The sequence below is a fragment of the Humulus lupulus genome, chromosome 7 (genome assembly GCF_963169125.1).
Source record: "Humulus lupulus chromosome 7, drHumLupu1.1, whole genome shotgun sequence".
NCBI lineage: Eukaryota > Viridiplantae > Streptophyta > Magnoliopsida > Rosales > Cannabaceae > Humulus > Humulus lupulus.
Window position 1 is genome coordinate 139,768,678 of NC_084799.1, and position 24,390 is coordinate 139,793,067.

General features: G+C 38.5%; 1 protein-coding gene across 1 annotated transcript; it reads right to left on the reverse strand.

Moving 5' to 3' along the window:
* Nucleotides 1-650: 650 nt before the first annotated feature.
* Nucleotides 651-8,241, reverse strand: LOC133788666 (ABC transporter G family member 3). The gene is made up of 12 exons (XM_062226215.1): nt 8,094-8,241; nt 6,601-7,169; nt 6,416-6,495; nt 6,018-6,304; nt 5,332-5,503; nt 4,942-5,055; nt 4,681-4,809; nt 3,520-3,711; nt 2,223-2,309; nt 1,570-1,842; nt 1,246-1,353; nt 651-939 (listed from the first exon to the last, which is right to left on the reverse strand). Exons 2-12 carry the CDS (start codon nt 7,070-7,072, stop codon nt 682-684), a joined length of 2,172 nt encoding a protein of 723 aa, XP_062082199.1. The 5' UTR covers nt 7,073-7,169; nt 8,094-8,241; the 3' UTR covers nt 651-681.
* Between the last annotated feature and the right edge of the window lie 16,149 nt (nt 8,242-24,390).

Consider the following 24,390-nt stretch of genomic DNA (forward strand, 5'->3'; position numbering starts at 1 on the left):
GTGTTGATCCACACTGCTGTTGGAATTGAAGAGTGTTTGGTGCCAAGTGCCAGCCTCACTGCCTCTTTTATGTTTCACTTTACTCACTGATCAGTTCACTAATAGAAAGTTACTTGCTAATGATTGAAAGATAGGAACTACTTAAAAGAACCAAGGTTTGGTGACTAGGACTGAAGTTTCTAAATAAAAAAAATGATCATTTGATGAATGACAAATCAGAGTCTGATTATAGGAAAGCGTTACAAGAGATGAAGAACATCTTAGATAATGCACATCAGAGAAAAACATGAACCAATTCACCAATGATCTAAGGACCAGGATTTGAAAATTAATCTTGCCCCACCCAGCAGCCTTTTGGTTTGAACTTTAAAAGCCATGTAGCGATCGATCATTTCTGAATGACTTCATAATACAAAGCCATAGTAGCAATCTTGATCCAAATTTCAACTATTAATTTGGGGGTGTTATGGTGGTGACCAGTAAATATTTATCCTGCCCAAAAATCCTTGATGCAACTCCAAGCGGACAAATCCCGAAGGACTAAAATAATTGCATTAGGACAGACACGGATTGATGATGCCTCAAATCATGCACTTCTTTTTCTTTTCTTTTTTTGTCTAAAGTTTTAACTATTGCCAAGAGCACAGGGAAACAGCCAAAGAAAGCTCACAGTACATTCATTCATCTTGAACTATTTGTATCCTGACTACACCGGAAAATTTTATGTATGGATGTGTTCTTCCCTATTCGAAAGAATAGCAAAACAAACACAAAAACACGATAGCTTACTGCCATAAGAAACAATACCAGTAAATTCTCCCACTTTGAATTGCTGTCCGGTGAGATATCATATGCACTCCGGATTGCCTGAATACCGGATATGGTCCTTACTTGTCCAACTGCAAATGTGGTCCCTAGATATTCATTCTCAAGAAGGCCCTAAAATGAACAAAAACAACTTTTAGGGGAAATATACAATTTTAAAAGGCCAGTGAAATATCCCTTCTAAAATTACACGGCTTTTAAGCTAACAAGGGTAAAATATTTCAAAAGAGAACTTTATACAACATTATTTAAAAAAAAAAAAAAAAAAATAGATCTACTTGTATTATTTAATTGAAAGAAATAATACAAGGAGTGAAAAGTGGTGCAGGAAACGAGCACCTCAAAAACTAAAAGAACGGGAAAAAGAAAACAACATTATTATTCAGAGAGGAAGACACATAACATCGTTAGCCATCTTGCCTGGATAGAGTAGGTATGAAAAGCAATATAGGATATAGGAAATGTCCAGACTGGTCCTGGTAATGCACTACGAATTCTGAAATATCCCGCAGAGAGCATCATTACAACCTGATATTCCATAGTTCGTGACAGTAAGATTACCGGAAACTAGATAATTAACCAAACTCATCATAAACACATACAACCATGATTAGTTAAATATTCATTTAATTGGACTATACAAGTTTATGAATATACCAAGATCCATTATTGTTGACAGTGTGCAACCACAAAATCTCTATAAATTAAACAGAGTAACCAAGTAATAAATTGTATGAAACCTACTTGTATGGATACGAGGGTCAGGACACTCCAGAAAACATCTTTCCACATAGAAACAACAGCCAGCACTAGCCCTTCATTTACCAGGAGGCACATGAAGAAATTTAGCACAAAGTACATTAACAAGCTGAATTCATCTCGCAACCCCACGAGGAAATAGAAGACAAGACTTGATGAAATAGAGATGAGAAACAGGAATGGAATGCTTGCGAGAAGTTGCCCAAATAAAAACACTAAAACCCCAGAATGCTGGTTTGATTTTTCACTTGCACATATCTGCAAAACATACAAAAATGAGATAAATACTGTGATGGATGAACCCAGGAAAATCTACTATGAAACTTGTTAAAACTACAATAAAGGACGAGAAAACAATACTACATGTATCCTTTCAACTATATAGGCAGTTAGAAGGTTCTTAACTAGACAATTTAGAAATCTATTATTGCATAATGTGTATTTCAAACCTTGGCTCATACACATGGCATGAATACCCATTCATTTCTTACTTCCTTCTCTCCTGAGGAAAAAATGACTTGTGCCTTTAAATACTTAGATATCACCAACCACCGGTGAGTTCATTCTTGTTACAGACTAATGAAAATCTTCTTAATTTTCAAGCTATAAAATAGAAGTATCTTGACAAGCAGCGGTACCTTGATTTCTTTCATAAGTGCAGGCACTCCAGCAATGCTTAGAAGTGCAGTAAATGATATAAAAATGAATATTGCTGCAACTCTTGTCTGCAATGTAAATAGTCAAGAGAAAAGAAAATTAATAACTATACATCATATGAAGCAAACAACACGAGTGCAATACTGAAAGGAAACTATTTAATGAATACCAGAAGGCATAACAGTGGTACTCATTTTTAACAAGATACCAAACTTTGACAAGAAAATTGACAAACCAACTATACTTAAGGGACTTCATGAGATTGGCATATATAGTGATACACACAATATTAGTAAGAGTCTAGGACATTTCGGATAGAACAGCTCGCTGCTATGCACTACACAGTAAGTTGAAAAAACTCTAGGTCATTGAAAAATAGTCAAAAGATAGTGTTAAAATGAGACTGCTGGCAATTTAAATTACAACTGTAGCATCAGAAAGGATAAGCTTATCTCTGTTAGGCCTCAAATATGTGCTAATATGGCTAACACATTCAGGCACAAGAATATGCCACAAGTAATTAGAAGCTGTTGTGACTTGTATTTTCCTAATTGGATGAGTTGTGTTTTTAATTAGTGGGGTAGTTATTTGGTTAAGTCCTAGTAGGAGAAAGGCCTAGTATATATAGTCTCTGAATTAGTCATCTGATTATTATTTTGTGAAGAGTGAAACTCTTGTGTGGAGATATCCAAGGTCTCGAATACTTGGAAACCCTTTTGTATTGAGCTCTTAGATACCAATAAAAGATTCATTCTAGCTATTCAATATACTAGTGTGTATACTCCCTCAAAATTTGGGTTCTTCTCGGATTCTTTTAATAAATTACTTCACCAGTGCCAACTAAATCGGAGAATGGAGAGGTTCCTTCAGTAAGTCTTATTTATTACTATTCAAAAGAATCAATTCATATTTGAGCTTTCATCTGAGAAAGGTTTGTCACAATTGCACAATTTTCATAAGAAACAGGCAGTTCCATATAGGACATTATGATAAATTTCATAAAACAATATTATATTACACAAGAAAGAATAAGAACATTCTGACAATGCATGCATGCAAGTTAACTCTATCACTAGAGAAAAAATATAAAACAGGGATGTGATCCTACAGGAGATAAGGAGAAAGGACTGATTTTTTATATACCAAAAAAAAAAAGAGCAGTAGCCTTCAAAAACAACTATAGAATAAATTAAAGAAAAAAGGTGCAAATATCTGTAGATAAATACACAGAAAACTTAGTTTTAAAAATAATATTTACTAATATTCTGATGAACTTACCACAACTGAAGACAAAGAATGCCCTAAGCCCGAAAACACTGTACCAATACAAAGTGTCAGAAGCATATTCAGAATGAGACGAAGCCAATAGTATTTCCATTCCCTTGACATGATTAATAGTGATCTCCAAGTTAAAACTGCTATCCTCGTAGCACTGCCTGCCTTTCCCTTGGTTTTGAGACGTGGACCTTCCTGTAAATTGCATATTCAAGTAATTAAATTAACAAAAGCCAACATACAACAGCAAAAGAAAATGCCTTTTCATAAAGTAAATTGGGGGAAAGATGGGTATTACAAATTGGAAGGGAAAGATCATTTAGGAATAGAATTGGGATTCCAGCTTAAAACCAATAGGTGCTAAGTGTGGACTCTAATACAGTCTCCATGTTTGGTCCTGGGACTGTGGACATAATAAACAACCTTAGACACAACATGACCAAACAACCTAAAGAGCCCAAATTAAGGTCAAGGGTGGAGTAAATCAGAAGGAAAAGGCCATTTGAGAATAGGATTGGGGTTCCAACCTAAAAACAATTGGTGCTAACTGGAATAACCCTTTCCTGTAAAAGGGTATTGTGTTTCTCGTATTATTCCTATGTGAGACTCTAATAATAGGTATCAAATATATATATATATATATATATAATTTCTAAGTCTGTAATTTAATCTTTGGTCTAAACTAACCAGCAAACAACAAATTATTGTTAAGCTGAAGGTTTTTCTTTTTTCATACCAATAAATGGATCAAGCTGATGCCTGGCATACATTGATGTATAATAAATCACTCCAAATATGTAACATTCCCCAACTTCACTCAGTTTATTACTTCCAATTATTCTATCTGATACTCTTTTCCCGCTATGTTTTCATACTTTTAGAATGTAAGGTTTAATGGGAGGACTAGTCCCAAAAATGGGAAACATATATAAATATATATAGTAACTACTTTATTATAAATGACTACATTTTTATTATCCACTGATTTATTTACAAGTTCATCTCAGTTACAAGTAATGCTAAATGCAATAGATACAACTACTGTTATAAAGAATTTGAGCAAAGTTGCTTGCAAACTTGAAACAGCAAGGACACAAAATATAATATGATATATACATATACATATACATATAAATACATGAACATTGAACATTGAACACAAACCTTCTCTGTCAGTCTCAGAATCATGGTTTCAACTGCAGCAGCATCAGCAGATGATTTATATGTTGCTTCAAGGGTGCGTATTGCTACAGCAGTGTCCATATTCACCGATGAGAAGTCCCCATTGTCATCCTGTTATAATGCCAGCACATTGTTAACAAAGAAAAAATATCCAGCTGAATTTGAGATTAAGCAATTCTTAAAGATTTTGCAAGATGCAATCAGTTTGGTGAAAATTAAGAACACTGGAAACTATAAAATTACCTGCCAATTTTTACACATGGCAATGATCCTGTCGAAATCTGTATTTATTGCGCGCAAAAAGTGATCTGAAGGACTTTGCATAATTGGGCAAGGAAATCCAGCATTTGAGAAGTGCTTCATCACCAAAAGGTACGTTAGTTGCTAATGTTCTATAAAGTTTCAATTTAGCTTCCTACTTTCCAAGAGGACAAAATGTTAAGATATCCCAAGTCAACCACATAGTTGGATTATAGATTGTACTTTTTATCATGTATATCAACCACATCAATCATAGAATTTCAGTTCATCAGCAACATTTGGTCAAATTATGTATGAAAGATATTTACTTTACAAAGTAAGCATATGATGCGGACAAAAGTAGCAGAGAAAATCACATATTTACAGCTGTACCTGCAGACAAGCCAGTGTTTCCCCAAAAAATAATGTATTTCCATTTGAAAGCAGACAAATCCGGTCAAAAAGGCCAAATACTTCTGTGCTACTTTGGCAAATGGTAAACAAAAGAGTGCACCCCATGCTTGCAAGTTTCTTCAATGTAACCATCATCAGAAGTGCAGATACACTGAAAAATTAATAAATAACATAATCAATTCAACAACAAAATGCGCAAATATATTTTCCAATAAAATAGAACAATTTAATTCAGATGCAACCATTTATAAACAAAAGATGCATATCAATCATAATGGAGACCAATAAATACACAAAAAATAAACGAATGAGTACTTTCCTAACAAGAAAATCAACTTACAGAGGAAACCAAGTACCAGGGCCCTCAAAAAACCAGCAGTCAATGTTTCACCAATTAAGCATTCATTATAAAAATAAACAAAAGTTGAGTAAAAACTAATATAATATGCTATGGAGACACTCAATACTAATTAATGCACATTATTTTTATGCTGAGGGATGTCCCAAAGCCTCTAATCCAAATTCTCAAGATTCCACACAAATAGAACAGCTCACCATCCCAATGCAGATGTTTGATTAACCATGGAATCCATAGGGGTGGAGAGTCAACAAGGATGGATGGTAAAATCTGTAAGAAACAAAGATATTTAAAAACACCTCCTTACCTATCAAGATGATAAAGAGGCTCATCTATGAATAAGATATGAGGCCTCATCACAAGCTCCCGAGCAATACTAACCCGCCTTCTCTCGCCACTAGGAAGGCCCTTCATATAACAATGTCCACCTATCAGTTTGTTTGCATAATCACTCAGTGACATGGCAATGATGGCATCTTCAACCACGCTCTTTTTCTGACAAAAGAAGCCAGGAAGCTGAAGCAGTGCTGAGTAGAAAAGAAACTCGCGAACAGTGAGGGATCCAATTAGAGTTGTTTCCCTTTCAACAAAGCCCTACCAAAAACAAAACAATAATGAAAATTTAAGAATAAACGGGTGCTTAAAACTAACTAGGTGCCAAAAAAATAACCCATATACAACCTGTTAACACTATGTATAACTTACATATGATCCATATGGCATGTCCAACTTTGCTCCATTTACAAAAACTTCCCCGTACATCTTAGCAGAATGATGCAGTCTTCCTAAGGTACAAGTATTTATAACAACGTTCAATTCCTATGCATCCTAAAACAAGAGAAAGCACAAATAAATACATACTTCACAGATGGAATTCAGTGCATGCATACCAGCAATAGCTTTTAATAGGGTGGATTTCCCGGATTTGGGAGGGCCCATGATTACTGTCATGGTTCCTGGCAATGCATAACCAGTTGAACTCTTCACAACCTTATCAGAGTACTTCCTTTTCCCCTTTATAGTAACAGTTAAATCTTTCCAAACAACTGATGCCCCAGCAATCTTTCTTGCCACAACTGCACCCTCAGGTAGCGGCGGGGAAGGCAGGGACCTACTATTAAGCTTAGAGAGAGATGGAGAGGCTGGCGTTGTGGCAGCATTAATAGAATCACCCCCATCATCAACCCTAACATCAATATCAGTATCCCCCCAGTCTGGAGAATCCTCAAACGAAATGGGTTGTCTAAGCGAACCAGGTTTCCGCAAGTAGAAAAAGTTACTTGAGGGTACCCTGCTGGCTGGACTACTGGCTGACGAAGATGAAGACCTGTAATTGTCAGATTGAGACTGTATTTCCTCCATTATCTTCTTTCTGAGAGCTAAACTTCAATTCATTCTGATTAACTTAGATAACCATATAATGATTTCACTCCAATAAATCAGAGCCCAATTCAAAAACCTGCATCAATAAGCATGGTTTAGGAAAAATCAGATATTTTACTCAGAAACTAGGGGAAAACAAAACTGTGTCAGCCAGCTGAGAATACAAAGTTAAGCATGAATTTGCAGAGGGAGGCTTTCACAAAACCTCCCCATATACTGAGGAAAAATGATACACCAACAATCTATTAATTGTTCATCAAAACTAATCCCTGAAATTAGTGCCTTGAAAAAAGAAGAAATTAAGGATTTTTTTTTATCATACTTAACTATTGTTGTGAGCAGAAAATTGAAACAACTGTGAATTAACAACAAAGCACCAAACTTTAATTTTATTTTATGACTCATTTTATTTTTAATTAGAGGACTTTAATTCCAGAAATTAAATGAAGTCAAAATATAACCCCTTTTTATTCTCTCTCCTTATTTCTATTCTGCTACTTGAGAATTAATACAAAACTTTTTAAAATAATACTACAAATTGAGAAAGAAAAATAGATAAGGAAAGTAGTAGGAAACCATAAATGCTCAAAGGCCAAAAACGAAAACCCATTAGCTCATGTTCAATACTTATACCCATTATTTTTCTATCTCAGGAAATGAAGAAAAAACAAAACCAATTTATTCAAGCTTGGTCACTGAGAAAAGCTGAGAAACAACAAGAAAAAAACAAAACTTTAAATCAAGCTATTTTTTCTCTATTTATTGGGACCCAATAAAAAGAAGAGCTTTTGCTCTCAAATATGCAAAAAAAAAAAAAAAAAACACTTGAGCAATTCTTCTTTCAATTTCGGTAAAGATTTAACCTTTCAAACATCATTAAACCCGCTTCACCATTATAATTCTACTTTGTTTTCTTTAAATATACATCTTCTAACTCAATAACCAAAATCTTCAAGGAAAACATGGAAAGAAAAAACTAATATCGACAAAGTAAAGTTACCAGAAAATGGAAAGTTGCAGAGACTGGAGCAGAGGCAAAGCTGGATCTGAATGGGAGAGCTCAAAGAGGAAGGAATGTGAAAGCAAGCACTGAGGTACTGAAAAAAATTGAGAGAGAGAATGTTTTGAGTATCAGTGAGAGTAAATAATAATTTTCTAAATGGATTATTTGACCCGCTTTTCCGGGTATTTTGTGAGATATGGTATGCTTTACTCTTATCTCTCTCTACTTTTGCCCTTTTTTTTTTTCTTTAACTTTTTTTTAGTTCAAATGTAATCATTTATGTTTGCCAACACAGCATGCTTTCTTTTTTTTTTTTTAAGAAAAACACAGGATGTTTTTAGAGATGAAATTGTACTAAATGACGTACTTTCTTTCCTTCAAAATGTTATTCTTTTTTTTCTCCTTTATTAATTTATTTTTCTCTTCAAATTGACGCAAATGGACCTATTAAATAATTCAATTTTTGAGAAATTATAATAAATAACTCAAAACATTAATATCAAGAAACTAACATGTTTATTTTAAAAATTGTAAAGAAATGATAATTTTACGTTATTGATTACCTAAATTATCATTGTCATATAAGTCTCTTATTTGTGTCTCATTAAAGTAATACTCATAACAAATAACATCTCATTTTTAAGATGATAATCAATAAATGTCTCTTATTTTTAAATTAGAAAAAAATAATATTTTTTCAAATGTTTAATTTTATTATATATTTATTATACCAATTTTCTCTTTTCTATCATTTTTTTATTTATTTATAAACGTGTGACTTTAATATAGTGGTATATATATATTAGTTTTGTTCAATTAGTTTTTATTTTAAAGTTATATTGATTTTTTAAGTTTTTTATGAGTTATTGGTATATTATTTTATAACTAGTGTATATGATTTTTGTGGTATGGTATATCATTTTTTTCAATAATATTTAGTTTCTATTTTTTTATACAAAATGGTAGTATATAATTTTGTATCATTATATATATACTTTAATGGTAGTATATAATTTTAATTGTTGACTGTCTTTTTCACTATCAACCTTAAAACGAAATATTAAAGAAATAATTAACAAAAACACAAAAGGATTTTACGTGATTCAGGCTATAAAAGAGTTTTAGTCCACGAGTTTTTGGTATTAAGAGGATTAAAAGCTAGTTGATGCAAGCTCCAATGGTGTATTCTCAGGCAGCGTATAGATTGCTCTGAGCATAAGGTCTTTTTCTCTCTAAAGAACTGAACCCCTTACAATGAGACTCACAATCCTATTTATAGAGGTTGGGATCATTAATACTAATCATTTGTAATTAATATACATTCTTTCTGTTATTGGGGGATTAATACCAATTCAAAGCATTGGGCTGCATTTAATAAAGACCACGGCCCAGGCTAGGTTTGCAGGGCCCACTATAGAAAAGGTACCTACTTTATGGGGAACATGCCCTAGGTACTGTCAGGGCGTGTTATACGTATCTCCATGTCAGACAATGTAATGGGAGTGCGAATTGTCGAGTCGTACAATTGACAATACTGTGGACGGATCGCCAAAAAGGTTGTCAGGCGATCTTTTGACGCTGCAAACCTGCATTGGTTGACACCTGGCTTGCCTTCTAGATCTCGAGGACAAGGTCCTTATACTGGAAGACAACTGTTTGTAAGGAAACCGATGACTATTAACCAATTCTCGTTGCATGGCCTCAGAGAGACGTCTATGCCCTACCTTTATCCAAGGGATGTGGCCTCTAACCGAGAAATTCACCCTCTGAGGACTGACCCTCGGGACGTGGCCTCATTTGAAGAAGTACGTGTTCTTGCCACATGTCCTACTCAGATTGTCACGTGTCATTTGGTGAAAACACGGACAACATTTGCCCCCCAAGTCTCTACTCATCCTCAGACAGTGGAGACTTAAAACTGGGAAAAATCGAATAGTCCTCGAATGGAAACGTTTGGACTTCTGCTAATGCCACTACGAGATTTCCTGCCACATGTTGAGCCCCCATTGTTGGGTCCATCAATCCGTGCAATTAATGAAGGGTCAGGTCCGCGGCCCGAAACACCTTTTCCGTACCCTAGGTGTCCTTTCAGCCTATACTCGAGATTTCCCTTTTCCAATGCCAATGATCACAATCCACACTTTTCTGATCTTTTACCCTTGGATCGCTCTCGAGTACCTATGTCTTAGGTAATCCAACGGTCGGGGTAAACTTACTTCACCCCAAGCACTAGACGTAGAAAAGGTCGAGAACCAACTCTCCAACATTACTCTAACCCATTCTAAACTTCTTGTGCTGTCAACTCTTCAACCTCCCAAACCACTCTCCGCCCTTGCATCCTTTCTAACTCTCTTGTCACTCTGGACGATTGGCTGAAGCTTCTTACTTCTAAGCAAATGGCACACAATTCTTCAGGGTTCGCACACGATTCAGCACCATCCGACGCTTCATTTCGAGTAAGTGCCTCTGAACTGTGACTCTGTTTTTACATACGTTTGATGACTTAGGATGCATGTTTATGAGTTGTTTTTTAGCTTTTTATAGGTTTCTTTGACCTTATTTGTCATTGAAAATGGTCTAAACGACCTATTTAGATGTTCTGGGGTTTCCATATTCCGACGGTGTTCATCATCTCCGATGGTGCTCATCTTTTCCGGTGGTGTCTCTGGTGCCAGGTGCTTGGCTCTGAGGACACCCCAATGTCTAGTTTTTCTTTTTCTTCCCCTTTCCCTGAGTAGTTGTCTTAGGGGTTCTCATTTTGGCCTAACTTTCTTTGGGTCAAGGCGTTAACTACTTGGTATTTGTTTCAAATGTCTGAGGAGCCTCATCAACTCCATCAACAAGGTTTCTACGCCTTCAACAACGAGATCTTTTAAATGGCCCGAGAAGCGGGACAATGCCCCGAGAAGGGGAAACAAGTGGCTGGTAGCAGCCAAGCTCTCGCAGTACGGGAGAGCTCGGAACTAGTGGTGATGAGACCTTTCAAAGTTGGTCTCTTGGAGGAAGAGGCCAATACGGGCCCAACACCTTCAGACTCCCCTTACCCTGCCATAGGGTTCAAAGCGGTAGACGTCTCGAGCAAGCTACGACATAAAGGCGCCTTGCAGAGGATCCTCGAAAACTACGGATAGAAGATGGCGAAATACTAGTGCGCCTAGCTTGGGAGGACAAGAGGGTGCACGAGAGCATTCATGGGCTCAGGCTCTAGAGCGCCTCTCATCTCTAAGTGAGTGCAGCCCTGCTGCTGCACCAGTACTATGTCGACTTTCTTAAGTTTGTCAGCATAGCTCCTTTCCAACTGTCCCCGAACGGATATCGGGTACTGCAAGGCTATACATCTTATACAAGAGGCAGAACTGGCCTACTCTATCCCCACCCGAAATAATGTACATCTAGAGTTTTCGCCAATGCGCAAAGAAGGGGGAAAAGGGGGGATATTATACCATGATGAAGCATACGATCCCAGTTAGAGGCTACAAAGCCCCGTGTGGCAACGAGAATCACGCTCAGGCCTATAAGGACCAGTTCTTTTGGGCAGACGACTTCCCGACAAGGACCAACCCTACATTACTCCTAGACTTTGCTACAATTGGTAAGTACTTCTGTCCTCGCGTTAGTTAGTACAATAGTATTCAATCCGTGGCTCATCCCTATCCGTGTCGTCTTAATCAGGTATGTTTCACCGCACTCCCTTCGTTGACTCTTTCGACGAAAGGCTTCAGGCGATGGGGTCCATTCGCAACGAGGAGCTAGAGCTCAGCTTCCTTGTCACTGACGCCCACCTCCGACAATACGGGCTTTTACAGGCAAGACAGAGCATAAATCCGATGGTGTTAACCAAATTCTAGGATTTGAAGCAATCTCAGAATGTGGCAAGGCTATACACGGATTACATGGTGGCCAAGGCACAACATCAGTACGTACAATGCCTTCGTGAGGAGCATGCGGAGAGCATCCTCGCCATCAAGTCAGCCACGAAGGCGAAGGAAGACGAGGAGCTTAAGGCGGAGCTCGAGGCGGGGATCGAATCGTCTTCCGTGCCTCAAGGTAAATCTTTGATTATACTTTACTACTCTAGGCATGTAAGGGAGGGAACTAGTCTAGACCATTCATCCTTTTCTCCCTCCCTTCTCGAATGCGACCAAGTCTTGGGGCGTCACTAGTTCACGGAGGAGTATCAAGATTACCAAGATCTCATCGACGTGTTCCTCCGCAACCCGAGGAGGAAGAGGCTCCCTCAAGGCTTTGTGCCTCTTGACGAGACGACGACCATGCACGCCTCTTGGTTTTGTCAGTACGAGACCAACCTAACGCAGGAGATAGGTTGACTCGTACGCGAACTCGCTAATTATGTCCTCCATTATGAGGAGCCTGGTCGTGTTGGGGCTTCTGGGGAGTTTTATTTTCCTTTCTGCACACATTTTATTCTGTTGTGATTTTCCTATCTCTTATTGAGACTAATTAGGGTGTTTCCTTTGTGCAGAAAGTATGGGCCTTTCTGATTTAGTGTGTTCGAAAGATCAGAGGGTGTCGGGGCCTTCTAAGATTGGCACCTTGACAACTCCAACAGCAGTGCCCACACCCATGTCGACTGCCCAAGCACCCTCTATCGCTGCTCCAACAACCCCTGCCATAAGCACAACAGTTGTCGGTGAGGTCATTAACCTCGAGACCTCCTCTCCCTGAGAATAGGGATTCTTCAGGAAGGGAAAAGATATCCCTTCCAACTCCCCTCAAGCCAGGGTGCCCCGGTTGTTCATCTTCCTGAAGCACTATGAAAGGGATGACTCGAAGCTGCACAAGGAGGTCATCGAGTACTACAACGCTCGTATCGGGGAGGGCAATGAGAATGACTGACACCTGGCCGAATACCTGCGCGAGGACTGGCCAAAGGAACGCGTCGATCTTCCTCGCAGTGAAGAGCTGGAACCTCTCTTTGTGGGGAGAATAGGAGATAGGGCCTTACCGCTTGGCACGGAGCTCATGCAGGGACTAGCGGCGTCCTGATGCGAGATGCCCGCCAACAACTTCGCCCGTTGCAGCAGCGACAATGAAGTGGCGCTGGTGGTTACCAGCCGCCACTCTTCCACGAGGGTAAGTCTCTTGATTTTTTCCCAAGTTCAACGTATATTTTCCATCTTTTTGGCTGACTTGATATTCTGATTTTACAGACTGCGACCCATGAGGTGGAGGACCAATTGGTCACCAAGAGGTCAAAGTTGTCTTCCTTGGAGGAAACATCCTCCAAATTACTGGAAGATGTTGCAAGCCGCACGCGGATTGTGGAGGAGGAACTGGCCCAAGTCTGCGAGGAGCTCTGGTTGAGCTAGGTGGAGCCTCTAGCCTGTGTCAATGAGCTGGAGAAAACCAACAGAGAATTGGCCAAAGACCACAATGTGATGGTCGAGGACATGCTCTTCGTTGTGTGGCAGAGAAACAGAGACATGGATATCTCATTCACAGAGGATCCCGACATGAGGACTAAGTTCGAGGCACGTCTTGAGGCGGACGCTGCTCGCGCGGCTCAGGAGAGAGAGGCTTTGGCGGCGGGTCACGCCCCCGAAGCTAACCTGGTGATCTAGTTGGTAGTGGAGGTGCCCCCAAGTAAAGGGCCCCAATAACTTTGCCTCATTTATGATTTTTTTTTCTTTTTACATTGAGTAGGCCTGCATGTCATAGCTTATTGGGGTATAGACAAACAACGCTCGAGCCCCCGAGCACAGTTGTAACTATTTAATGCAATGACAGCCTGCACTACTTTTAAACTCCTTTGGTTCTTTTAGTTCATCGTATCATTACATTCACGAGAACATGAACCCTAAGTTCTATTTTACTTGGTTTGTTTCTATAAATTCAACATGACTTAGCTGTTACGAGAATAAGCACTCAAACCGTATTAAATGCTTGGTTCTATAAATTCAACGTAACATTACTGCCACGAGAACAAGAACTCAAACCATTTTAAACACTTAACTTGGTTCTATAAATTCAACATAACATGATTGCCACGAGAACAATAACTCAAACCATTTTAAACACTTAACTTGGTTCTATAAATTCAACGTAACATGATTGCCACGAGAACAAGAACTCAAACCATTTCCAACATTTGATTTGGCTATGTAAATTCAACGTAACATGACTACCACGAGAACAAGAACTCAAACTGTTTTATGCATTTAACTTCAGCATTTAGTGTCTCTTGTAGGCTCACAATCCTAGAAGTAACTTTAACGCAAAGTTTAGCATTAAGCTAACACAGCTCAGCGTCCCCAAGCTCCTACGGCTTGAGGTGGAGCCAGCCTGTCTTCCCCTTGTGCCTCTGTAGTCCAAAGACTCAGGCTTTCGTGAGTTCTTGCAAATCGATTGCCTGCCCCCAAATATGCAATACCCGGGAGGCTAGTTAAGGGCCTTTGCTCTGCCCCCCCCCCCCCGAGTGTGTATCTCGGGGCTTCCGTTCACCTTTAAGGATCATCTCACAACTCCCTGGGCTCTATGCCATCGGGAGGTGATGTTAATCTGTATTAGCACTACTAGGGGTTACTTTTAGGGTCTATTCTTCCAAGTATTTAGCTCGGATCCCGACAACGTGATGTCCACAGAAAGTATCCGAGTACAAACGACTCGGGCGTCCATTCACATCTCGAAGATTAGGATTTGGTTATTACTCCTCAGGCACGCTTTGTCCTCGGGAGGTAACCTGAATCTCTAAGTTCACGTTATTGGACTTTTTACGCTGGATTTTCTCCAGGTTTTTAGCTATGGGATCCCACGACACTAGGGGTGCTTCACTCGTCGACTAGCCAAGCTCCCCATGTCATGGACTTCTCGACGCTATAATATTTGAGGCATTCGGAGGACTTGGGCATACTCTTTGGGAGTGGTGTCCACGGGAGGCGTCCCAAGTCTGCCTCGAGACCAAATACGGAGTACTCGGTCATCTGTTCGCATCTCGAGGACAAAGACTTGGTCAGTGCTCCTAAGATTGTCTAATTTCTAGGTGCTAAGCCTATTCTGCTTGGAATAAGCTTAGTATCCTATGCTAGACTCAATTAGTTTCCTACGTTTTTCTATACTCAGGGTGGCGACATTAGGCTTACTCTGCTTGACAACCTTATTTTCCTTGGTTGCTTCCTGCAAGTCGTGGTGTTGCCCTAACTCCATAACCCCCAAGTGATCAGAGACTAGTCTGTGTTCACTTGTTCATGCCAGCGAGTGGGTGCTCTTATACTTAGCAATAACAGAACAAAGGAAACAAAGAAATATAAGCAGACAATAAATATCTTTCCTACCATGTTTTGTATACACGGTTTTCATTAAATGTTCCTGAAGGCTATAAAGAGTATTACAAAAATTGACAAAGTTCCCTGCTCATATCACTGGTAATATCAGCGAAGGTGCTCGACATTCCATGTGTGGGGAATCAACTCCCCAATTAGTCGGGCCAATTTGTATGTTCCTGGACATACAATGCTCTCGACTTGGTATGGGCCTTCCCAGTTAGGTCTCAGCACTCCTACACCAAGATCTTGGGTGGCTAAGAACACTCTTCGCAACACCAGATCTCCAACTCCAAATTTTATATCCTTCACTTTAGAGTTGAAATACCTGGCTACCTTCTGCTGGTAGGACGCTACGCGAAGCTGAGAAGCTTCACGGAGCTCCTTCACGAGGTCCAGGGATTCTCGCAGTAGAGCATGGTTCGTGGTCGGGTCATACGTATCCCGTCGGTGCATGGAGATTGCTGCCTCAACTGGGAGCATAGCCTCATACCCATAGGCCATGGAGAACGACGAGTGGCTAGTAAAAGTCCTGGCAGTGGTGCGATAGCTCCATAATACCCTAGGAAACTCCTTAGGCCAAGCTATTTTCTCCTGTTCCAGTCTTTTCTTCAAAGTGGACTTGAGTGTCTTGTTAACTGCTTCCACTTCATGATTAGTGCTAAAAAATACACATTTATTGATTTTAATAGTCAAAATAAATTAAGTTTTAATTTATATTTTCATGGAATTAATATGATTTAATTTATAAATTATATTAATAAATTAATATGCTTCCAGCTCCTGGTGCTTTCCAACCCACCATGCGTCGCTCAATGGGTCGAGGTCGTACCCTGTCGAACCAATGATAATGCTATAGTTGTCAAATTCTTGAAAGAAAATATGTTATCAAGGTTCGGTACTCCTCGCGCTATCATCGGTGATCAAGGCACTCATTTTTGCAACAAATCTTTTGAAGCTCTTATGTGTAAGTACGGTGTACTTCATAAAGTTGCAAACGCCTATCGTCCATAGACTAATGGTCAAGCTGAGTTAGCCAATAGGGAGATAAAATCCTGACTGCAAAGATTGGTCTACACGTCTTTTAGACGCTCTTTGGGCATACCGCAATGCTTCCAAATCCCCTCTTAGAGTGTCTCCCTATCGGCTTGTCTTTGAAAAGTCTATCATTTACCTTCCGAAAATAATCTTTTGATTACCCAGGTGACCGATGGGTGTCAGTGCAATTCTCGAAACGTCCCGTCTTTACGAAAAAGGTTTATTGGTTACTCGAGTAGGTTGTTTAATGTTTCTACATTATCCAGAACCGTTGGATGGGGATAGTTTTGAGATTTTCAATGTGGACCGTTAGATGAGGTAGGTGTGGATCATGGATTGACGAATCCACAACTTAGTACTCGATTGGGCCAATTAATGCCTCTACCCAATCCGGGACCGTCGAACGAGGTTAGTCTAGGGATCTTCATTGCGAACTGTCGGATCAAATAGTGGATTTTTACCCTATAAATACCTCGACAGGCTCCTTTCCACACATTACTCATCCCATATATTCAAACTAGAGAGCTGAGGAGAAAGCTTTATATGTCCAATATTGCCGACGAGATTCTTCGGCAATTAATTCACCTTCGTGTTCATCTATTTCCGACTAGACCTCTTACCACTTAACCGACAGATAATTCTGTCCCGGTTCACACATTTTGGAGTGCCGACGAACTGCTACATCGCCTTCTTAGGTTCAAGACTGAGATTCTACCGAGGGTTTCGCCTGAGACTTTACAAATCTCAAATCTAATACCCCATAGTAAGTTTTCTGGTCATTTTCTCCTTTTTCTATTCCTTTTTGGTTGTGTTTTATTGTCATGCTATTTATGCGACCATAAAATTTTTAGGGCCGGGACCACCGTGTAGGGCGGTTCTAGGTAGGATAGTGGTAGACATGAACTGTAGAGTTTCTGGGTGACACCTCATACTAGTCTGGTTGTCCCGGGTCAATTAAGACGCATCAAGACTGTTTTGGGTGAATTAGAAAAACCTTTGGCCTTTAGTTCCCGACATAAGATCTTGGGATCTCTATTGGTCCCGGATCTGGGTCCGGAAGGGACCTCTCCAACTAGTTTTAGGAGAATCCCCGTACCTTAACAAGTTTTCTTCGGTTTTGGTTCTAACTGCTTGGTTCTTGTTTTCCTTGTCACTTCCAGGCCCCTGATCACGAGTCGCGGCATTACTTTGTACACGAAGGACATTGTCCATGCGAGCCTTGTAGTCTTGGAGGGGACCAAACTTCCCACTAGAAACACGTGGGAAATAGACGGGGAAAAGAACGAGTTCTGGACTTACCGGATGCTGCATCAACTGGAGATGGCCCTTGGAGTAGAGTCGACTCCGGGGCTTTTTTATCACTGACTGGCCCGGAAGGAGGAGAAGGCCCATATCAGAGTAGGCATATTCGCGGCCTAGATCACAGTGTTAGAGATATTTGTATTGTCTCAATGGAAAATAAGAAATACTATTACAACTCATGTAAAAATACAATAGACAAGGTAATTGATTAAATAAGATTACAACTCAATAATCAAAATACAAGTAAATGTAGAAATAAGAGGAAGAAGAAAATTATAAGAACTACAACTCTAAAACAAAGGATACAAATAAGTATGTAAACATAAAACAGAAGAAGAGAAAACAAAAGTAATAGTAGAAAAAATAACAAGAACAAAAAAGTAAAATACTCTCACTCACACAACCAAAGTGAAGAGCATTGGGGATCACCAACTTGAACAAGGTTTACAACCTTTTTCCAAAAGTTTATTTCCCCCTATCTAAAGCACTAAGGGATTCTCTCAATATTGGAAATAGCTCTCTGGAATAATTAAGTCTTTTGGTGTATTTCTAGTTAAGTGCTCTAGTGGATAGAAATAGAGTTGTCTTACAAGTGAGCATTGGGCTTCTAATTATAGAGTTTTGAGATACCCATTGAATTTCAAATTCCACCAACCCCATGGTTGTTACCAATGTTTAATTGGATGTTTATGGAATTAAAATAGAGATTTGAGAGTTACTTGGGATGTTAGAACCGTTCAAATTGGAAAAAACAAATTGGATGTCAGCCTCACTAGCCGCAGCCAGGACTATTAGTGGTCGCGGCCACTGGCCTCTATCCCCTCGACCGTGGCCAGGGAAAGTCAGTGGTCGCGGCCACAGGCCATTTTCAGCACAAAATGTCATTTTTCCAAAACATCCCAAATCATTTCCCACATGATTTTGTAACCTCCAAACACCTAATGGGGAGTTAAAAACATGTTTCCAATAGCCATATTTCATAATGGCTTTATGAAATCCAATCTCAAATATGTAACATACAATCTACACATTATTGGGTAATATTTGGGAGTTACAAATTTGTAACTGATTTTGTAACTCCAAAATATGTCACATTTTGGCACACACATGTGTCCAATTTTGTGACTCTCAATAATATGTTACAAGGTCTGAAAAATCACATTTGTGTGACAAATCACATTTTGTCACATTATTTAATCTAACATTATATTATATGAAATAATATAACATTCCCCACTAGATTAAATAATCACTTTTTGTAACACTTATTTAATCAATCAAACATTATATTAAAATATAATATTCCCCCACTAGATTAAATAATCACTTTCTATAGAAACCTTTGCATTGGTGCATAAAGTAAAATGTCTTTTGACTTGAATTTTACCTTAGTGTAATTATCACAAAGATTGTTGAAATTTTGGTTGCCGAAGCATTGAACCACTATCCCTTAATAACAAACCAGTGATAATACACACACCTTTGCTATGTTCACTTGAGATCTCAATGTCTCGCTTTTGCACCGTTAATGGCTATGTGCACATTCCATTCATAGACTTTTCTTAAGAATGACTCCCAATTCTTACGAGGGGCGGCATCGCCCCTAAGTCTATATAGGTAGAACTTTATAAGTATTTTGTTACCCTAAAATACTTGTCTTTTCAAGACTGAGTTCTTTAAAAAGTCTTTTGGTTTTAACCCTCATTTTGGTAACACACTAGTACTCATATCTCAGATGGGACAAGATTTGAGTACTACTACTATTCACTTGATTGACTTGTTATTACCTATTGAACCTAATACTAGTTTGGTTACTAGTATTAAGATAGGTTACCATCAATCGTGAATCTCTTGAGGGAGTCTAAGTCCCACCCCTTGAGATGTATAAATGATTCTATTTGAGTCATTTCTTTTCTCATGCATGCATACTTAAACACTCTCATTATTTTATTCAAACTTTGTTGCTAGTCATAGTTTGATTAAAATAGTTACCCCTTTAAAATAGTGATTTTGACCATAGTCAATACCCCCACTATTTTGTGGTTCAATATCCAAGATAAACATTTGAATATTAATTCTAGAAATCTATTTGTTTCTAAAATTCTCCACTATTTTAAAATTGATTCCTTCTTGAATCAAAATATTACAAAAAAATAACTTTAGACACCAAACATGTCTAGAATTATCCATTCTATATACACATATTGTCAATGTGATTTAGAATGTGAATTTCCAAATCACATATTTGATAAGATGACCAAATTAATCAATTATTATCAACAAAATAAATTGATTAACTTTGGAACATCACTCTCACATTTCTCACATATTGATAATAAAATATAACTTTAAAATATAAATCTCTTCATTTATATTAAGTCTTTTATCCTCCAAGATAAATCTAGACTTATAATTCTCAAAGTTTATCATGAGTCATCTAAGCCACATGATCAATTCTCAATAGATCAAGATAAAAACCTCAATGTTTATCTTGATTTATTTACTTGTTAAAGCAAGACACACTCCTTTGAAAGTAACTTTCACTTAATTTCTTTCTTTTATATATTTCACAAAACAAAATATGTGAACACAAATGTCATGTGAAAATTTATCAAACAAATAATCACTAATTTTTACTTTTAGTTGTCTAAATAATCTCAAAATCACTTAAACAACTTTTGTGTATTTCTTAAGAGTCTCTTTGAGATTTTTTTGAAAACACTAATTTGACATCCATTGATTTTCTCATAAAAATCAAAATGAAGATGTCAATTTTTAAACACTTTAAATCAAAGAAAATAAACTCTCATTAATTTATTTAAACACTTTGATTTCTTATGCTTTAGTTTAAAATTGCCTCCTCATTGAGAATAATTTAAACATATCACCATCTTTAACCAAAATGAATAAAGTTCTCTTTAATCTATTCACGATTGGTGTAAAGATTCAAAATTGATTTTCTAATTTTGCAATGTCTCCTTATTGAGACATTGAATATTTAAGAACTATTGTCACTAAATAATTCTCAAATATATTTCATTTGACCACACTCTAGACTATAAGTCTATTGAGTTAATATGTCATCTCACAATTTTTGAATCCACCTTGATTCATTTTTCTTGGAATGGCAATACACTTCCAATAAAAGATGCTCAACACTTATAAGTTGAGATGCTCAACACTTAAATGAGAAATTTTAATTTCTCAAATTATTCTTTTAATTTACAAAAAAAAAATGGTTGCTGATCACATTAATAATCATATTATATGGCAAACTATAAAATCATGATAATTCACATCAATATTTTTTTTTATATATTAACATAATTATGTCTCAATGTAAATTCACATAATTTGTCAACATATGTCTATCATATTAACATGCCTTTTGAATCACATAATTAATTGTAATTATATCACAAATATCATACAATAATTCTCATATCCACATATTGAAATAATCTATTGATTCACAACATCAATATATAGGCATGTCAAAACTACCAAATTATCATGCTTTATAAAATCTCAAAACATAATTTTCATATCAATGTAATACTATCTCACCTATAGCATGTACATATAAGTTTCCTTATTTCTATCACCACATGAGAGCCACTAGATCTTCTAAGGGAAACAAAGAAGAATATTACCTTATCTTACCATCTTTTCACAAGATTTCTATGATTTCTCCTTCCATTGAAACAAACAAGGATAATAAGCTTTTGATTGTTAGAGATATTTGTATTGTCTCAATGGAAAATAAGAAATACTATTACAACTCTATGCAAAAGTACAATAGACAAGGTAATTGATTAAATAAGATTACAACTCAATAATAAAAATACAAGTAAATGTAGAAATAAGAGGAAGAAGGAAATTATAAGAACTACAACTCTAAAACAAAGGATACAAATAAATATGTAAATAGAAAATAGAAGAAGAGAAGACAAAAACAATAGTAGAAAAAATAACAAGAATAAAAAAGTAAAATACTCTCACTCACTCAACCAAAGTGAAGAGCATTGGGGATCACCAACTTGAACAAGGTTTACAACATTTGCCCAAAAGCTTATTTCCCCCTATCTTAAGCACTAAGAGATTCTCTCAATATTGGATACAACTCTATGGAATTATCAAGCCTTTTGGTGTATTTCTAGCCAAGTGCTCTAGTGGATAGAAATAGAGTTGTCTTACAAGTGAGCATTAGGCTTCTATTTATAAAGTTTTGAGATACCCTTTGAATTTCAAATTCCACAAACCCCCATGGCTGTTACCAATATTTAATTGGATGTTTATGGAATTCAAATGGAGATTTGAGAGTTACTTGGGATGTTAGAACCGTTCAAATTGGAAAAAACTGGAAAAAAAAACAAATTGGTTGTTAGCCTCACTGGCCGCGGCTAGGATTATCAGTGGTCGCGACCACTGACCTCTGTCCCCCAGGCCGCGGCCAGGAAAAGTCAATGGCCACAGGCCATTTTTAGCACAAAATGTCATTTTTCCACAACGTTCCAAAACGTCCCAAATTCTTTCCCACATGATTTTGTAACCTCCAAACACCTAATGGGGAGTTAAAAACATGTTTCCAACAGCCATATTTCATAATGGTTTTGTGAAAACCAACCTCAAATGTGTAGCATACAATCTAAACATTATTGGGTAATATTTGGGAGTTATAAATTTGTAACTGATTTTGTAACTCCAAAATATGTCACATTTTGGCACACACATGTGTCCAATTTTGTGACTCTCAATAATATGTTACAAGGTGTGAGAAATCACATTTGTGTGAAAAATCACATTTTGTCACATTATTTAATCTAACATTATATTATATGAAATAATATAACACATAGGCCACATCAGTGCGGGGAGCTACTCTTCCGCTCCACAATTATTTTGTGTGGTTATTCAAGTTCATGGGGATCGCGCTTTTTTAACTTATGGCCCAAGCATATAAATTACTCGCGGGATGGCACATATTCTGCGCGTCGAAGGAGATCCCGGCGCCCACCCCCGCAGAGGTGTTGTACTTTTACAAGTTGGAGCCGCAGCTCAACTCTAAGGACAAGACGCGGGATGGATTTTATAAACTAAAGGCTCGTGGCGTTAGTCCGACTCCATTTAGTACGTGGAAGCACCCCCCAGATGTCAGGCACTACTGGTCCATGACATCCAGGTTCCTCCTGGAGAAGAACCTCACCTTGGTGATGGACTTCTAATGTGTGGGTAAGTCGTCATTCTTCATTTTTTATTTAGCCCTTAATTTTGTTTACTGGACACTCACGATCCTAGAAAACATGTCGATATGCTCAGACTCGGCTTAGTAAATCGATCCTAGATCGACGAAAGTTCTATGCCACTCTTAGTGCTAAGGAGCTGGATGTGGGGGGCTTTGTGACCACAGAGAACCTTCGGCTGGTCAAGTTGATTGCCACGAACCAGTCGATAGATGCCCCTAGCTTTCGGGATCTGCAATGTGAGAGGGATCCTGCCCTGAGGGAGGAGCTGGCCCTTATCCACATCGAGGCAGTGGAGGTGGCGGCCAAGGCGGGCGGAGAAGGTGAAAAAGGAGCAGGCCCGTCAAGCGGAGAGGTCGAATCTGATGAACTGGTTGCCCTTCCCGAGGGGAGGCAGCCTAACACTAGAGCTCCCAGGGCAAGGAAAACTCCTCCAATCTTCACTTATGCCCCCCATATTGAGGGCTTTATTAGGAATAAGCAACGGTACCGTCATTATTTGACCGATACCGTTAGCAACTTGGGGTTTCCTTGCCCCATCGTCATGGACATGTTGTTCCTCATGCATTCATCATGGTTTCTTCAGTACGATAGTTTTTTGGACTCGAATGACATGGGGGATCAGATTCACGCGTTCGCACTAGGAGAGTTAAGTCTGGCCCAATCTATGGATAAGGGTCTGTCCCAGAGGACTTAGTTATATGTTTTCTTTGTCTGCATGTGATCCCTATTCCTTTACGTTACTAATCGATTTTGTTTTTATTTCCATCTCAGGTGATCTGGAGATGTCCAATCTAGTGGCCAAGATGAAAGAGATGATTGAGGCCAGGGCAGCTGCAGCCAAGGCTTCGGCAAAGAGGGCCGCCAAGGGTCAGGCCAAAAATAATATCATCAAGTTGATACTTAGGGACTTAGAGCCAGTCTTAGAGGCTTCTATGGAAGTCCCATTTGCAGTCCCCACTCCGATGGTGCTCATCAAGAGAAATTCGCCTTAAGCCGCTCCTCTCTAAGTTATTAACTTGGAGCAGGAGCCTTCTGAAGGAGGAGGGGTGGACAAGAGGAAGGCAGACTCGGTTGCCATAGAGTCCTCGAAGCGAGCCAAGAAGGCCAGGACCAAGGATCCTGCCCTGGCCAATGAACATTCCTCTGGGGAAAGCCTCATCATCACGCAGGAGGTTCTGGAGGCTCCCAGGCTTCCCATCAACCTAAGGGGACTTGATCCTCCGGGAAGAGAGGATGAAGATGGTGTCATAGGCATGGGGCGAAGGTCGGGTACAACGTGATGAGGTGGCCCGGGCCTTGCTCATCCAGTGGAAGGTGTAGTTTGTCGATCGTCTGGAGGCCTTCAATGCTCCCCAACCGATCATGGATAGATTGGTTGCTGAGATCGGGTTTCAACCTAAGTTGGGGCAGGGCAGGGCCCCGCTTGCT

Bases quoted from the DNA above. Each gene is read 5' to 3' on its own strand.
- LOC133788666 (XM_062226215.1), bottom strand. From the start codon at position 7,072: ATGGAGGAAATACAGTCTCAATCTGACAATTACAGGTCTTCATCTTCG. The intron at 6,496-6,600 runs GTATGCATGCAC...CTTGTACCTTAG, and splicing joins CCTATTAAAAGCTATTGCTG to GAAGACTGCATCATTCTGCT. The intron at 940-1,245 runs GCAAGATGGCTA...TGTTCATTTTAG, and splicing joins TTCATACCTACTCTATCCAG to GGCCTTCTTGAGAATGAATA.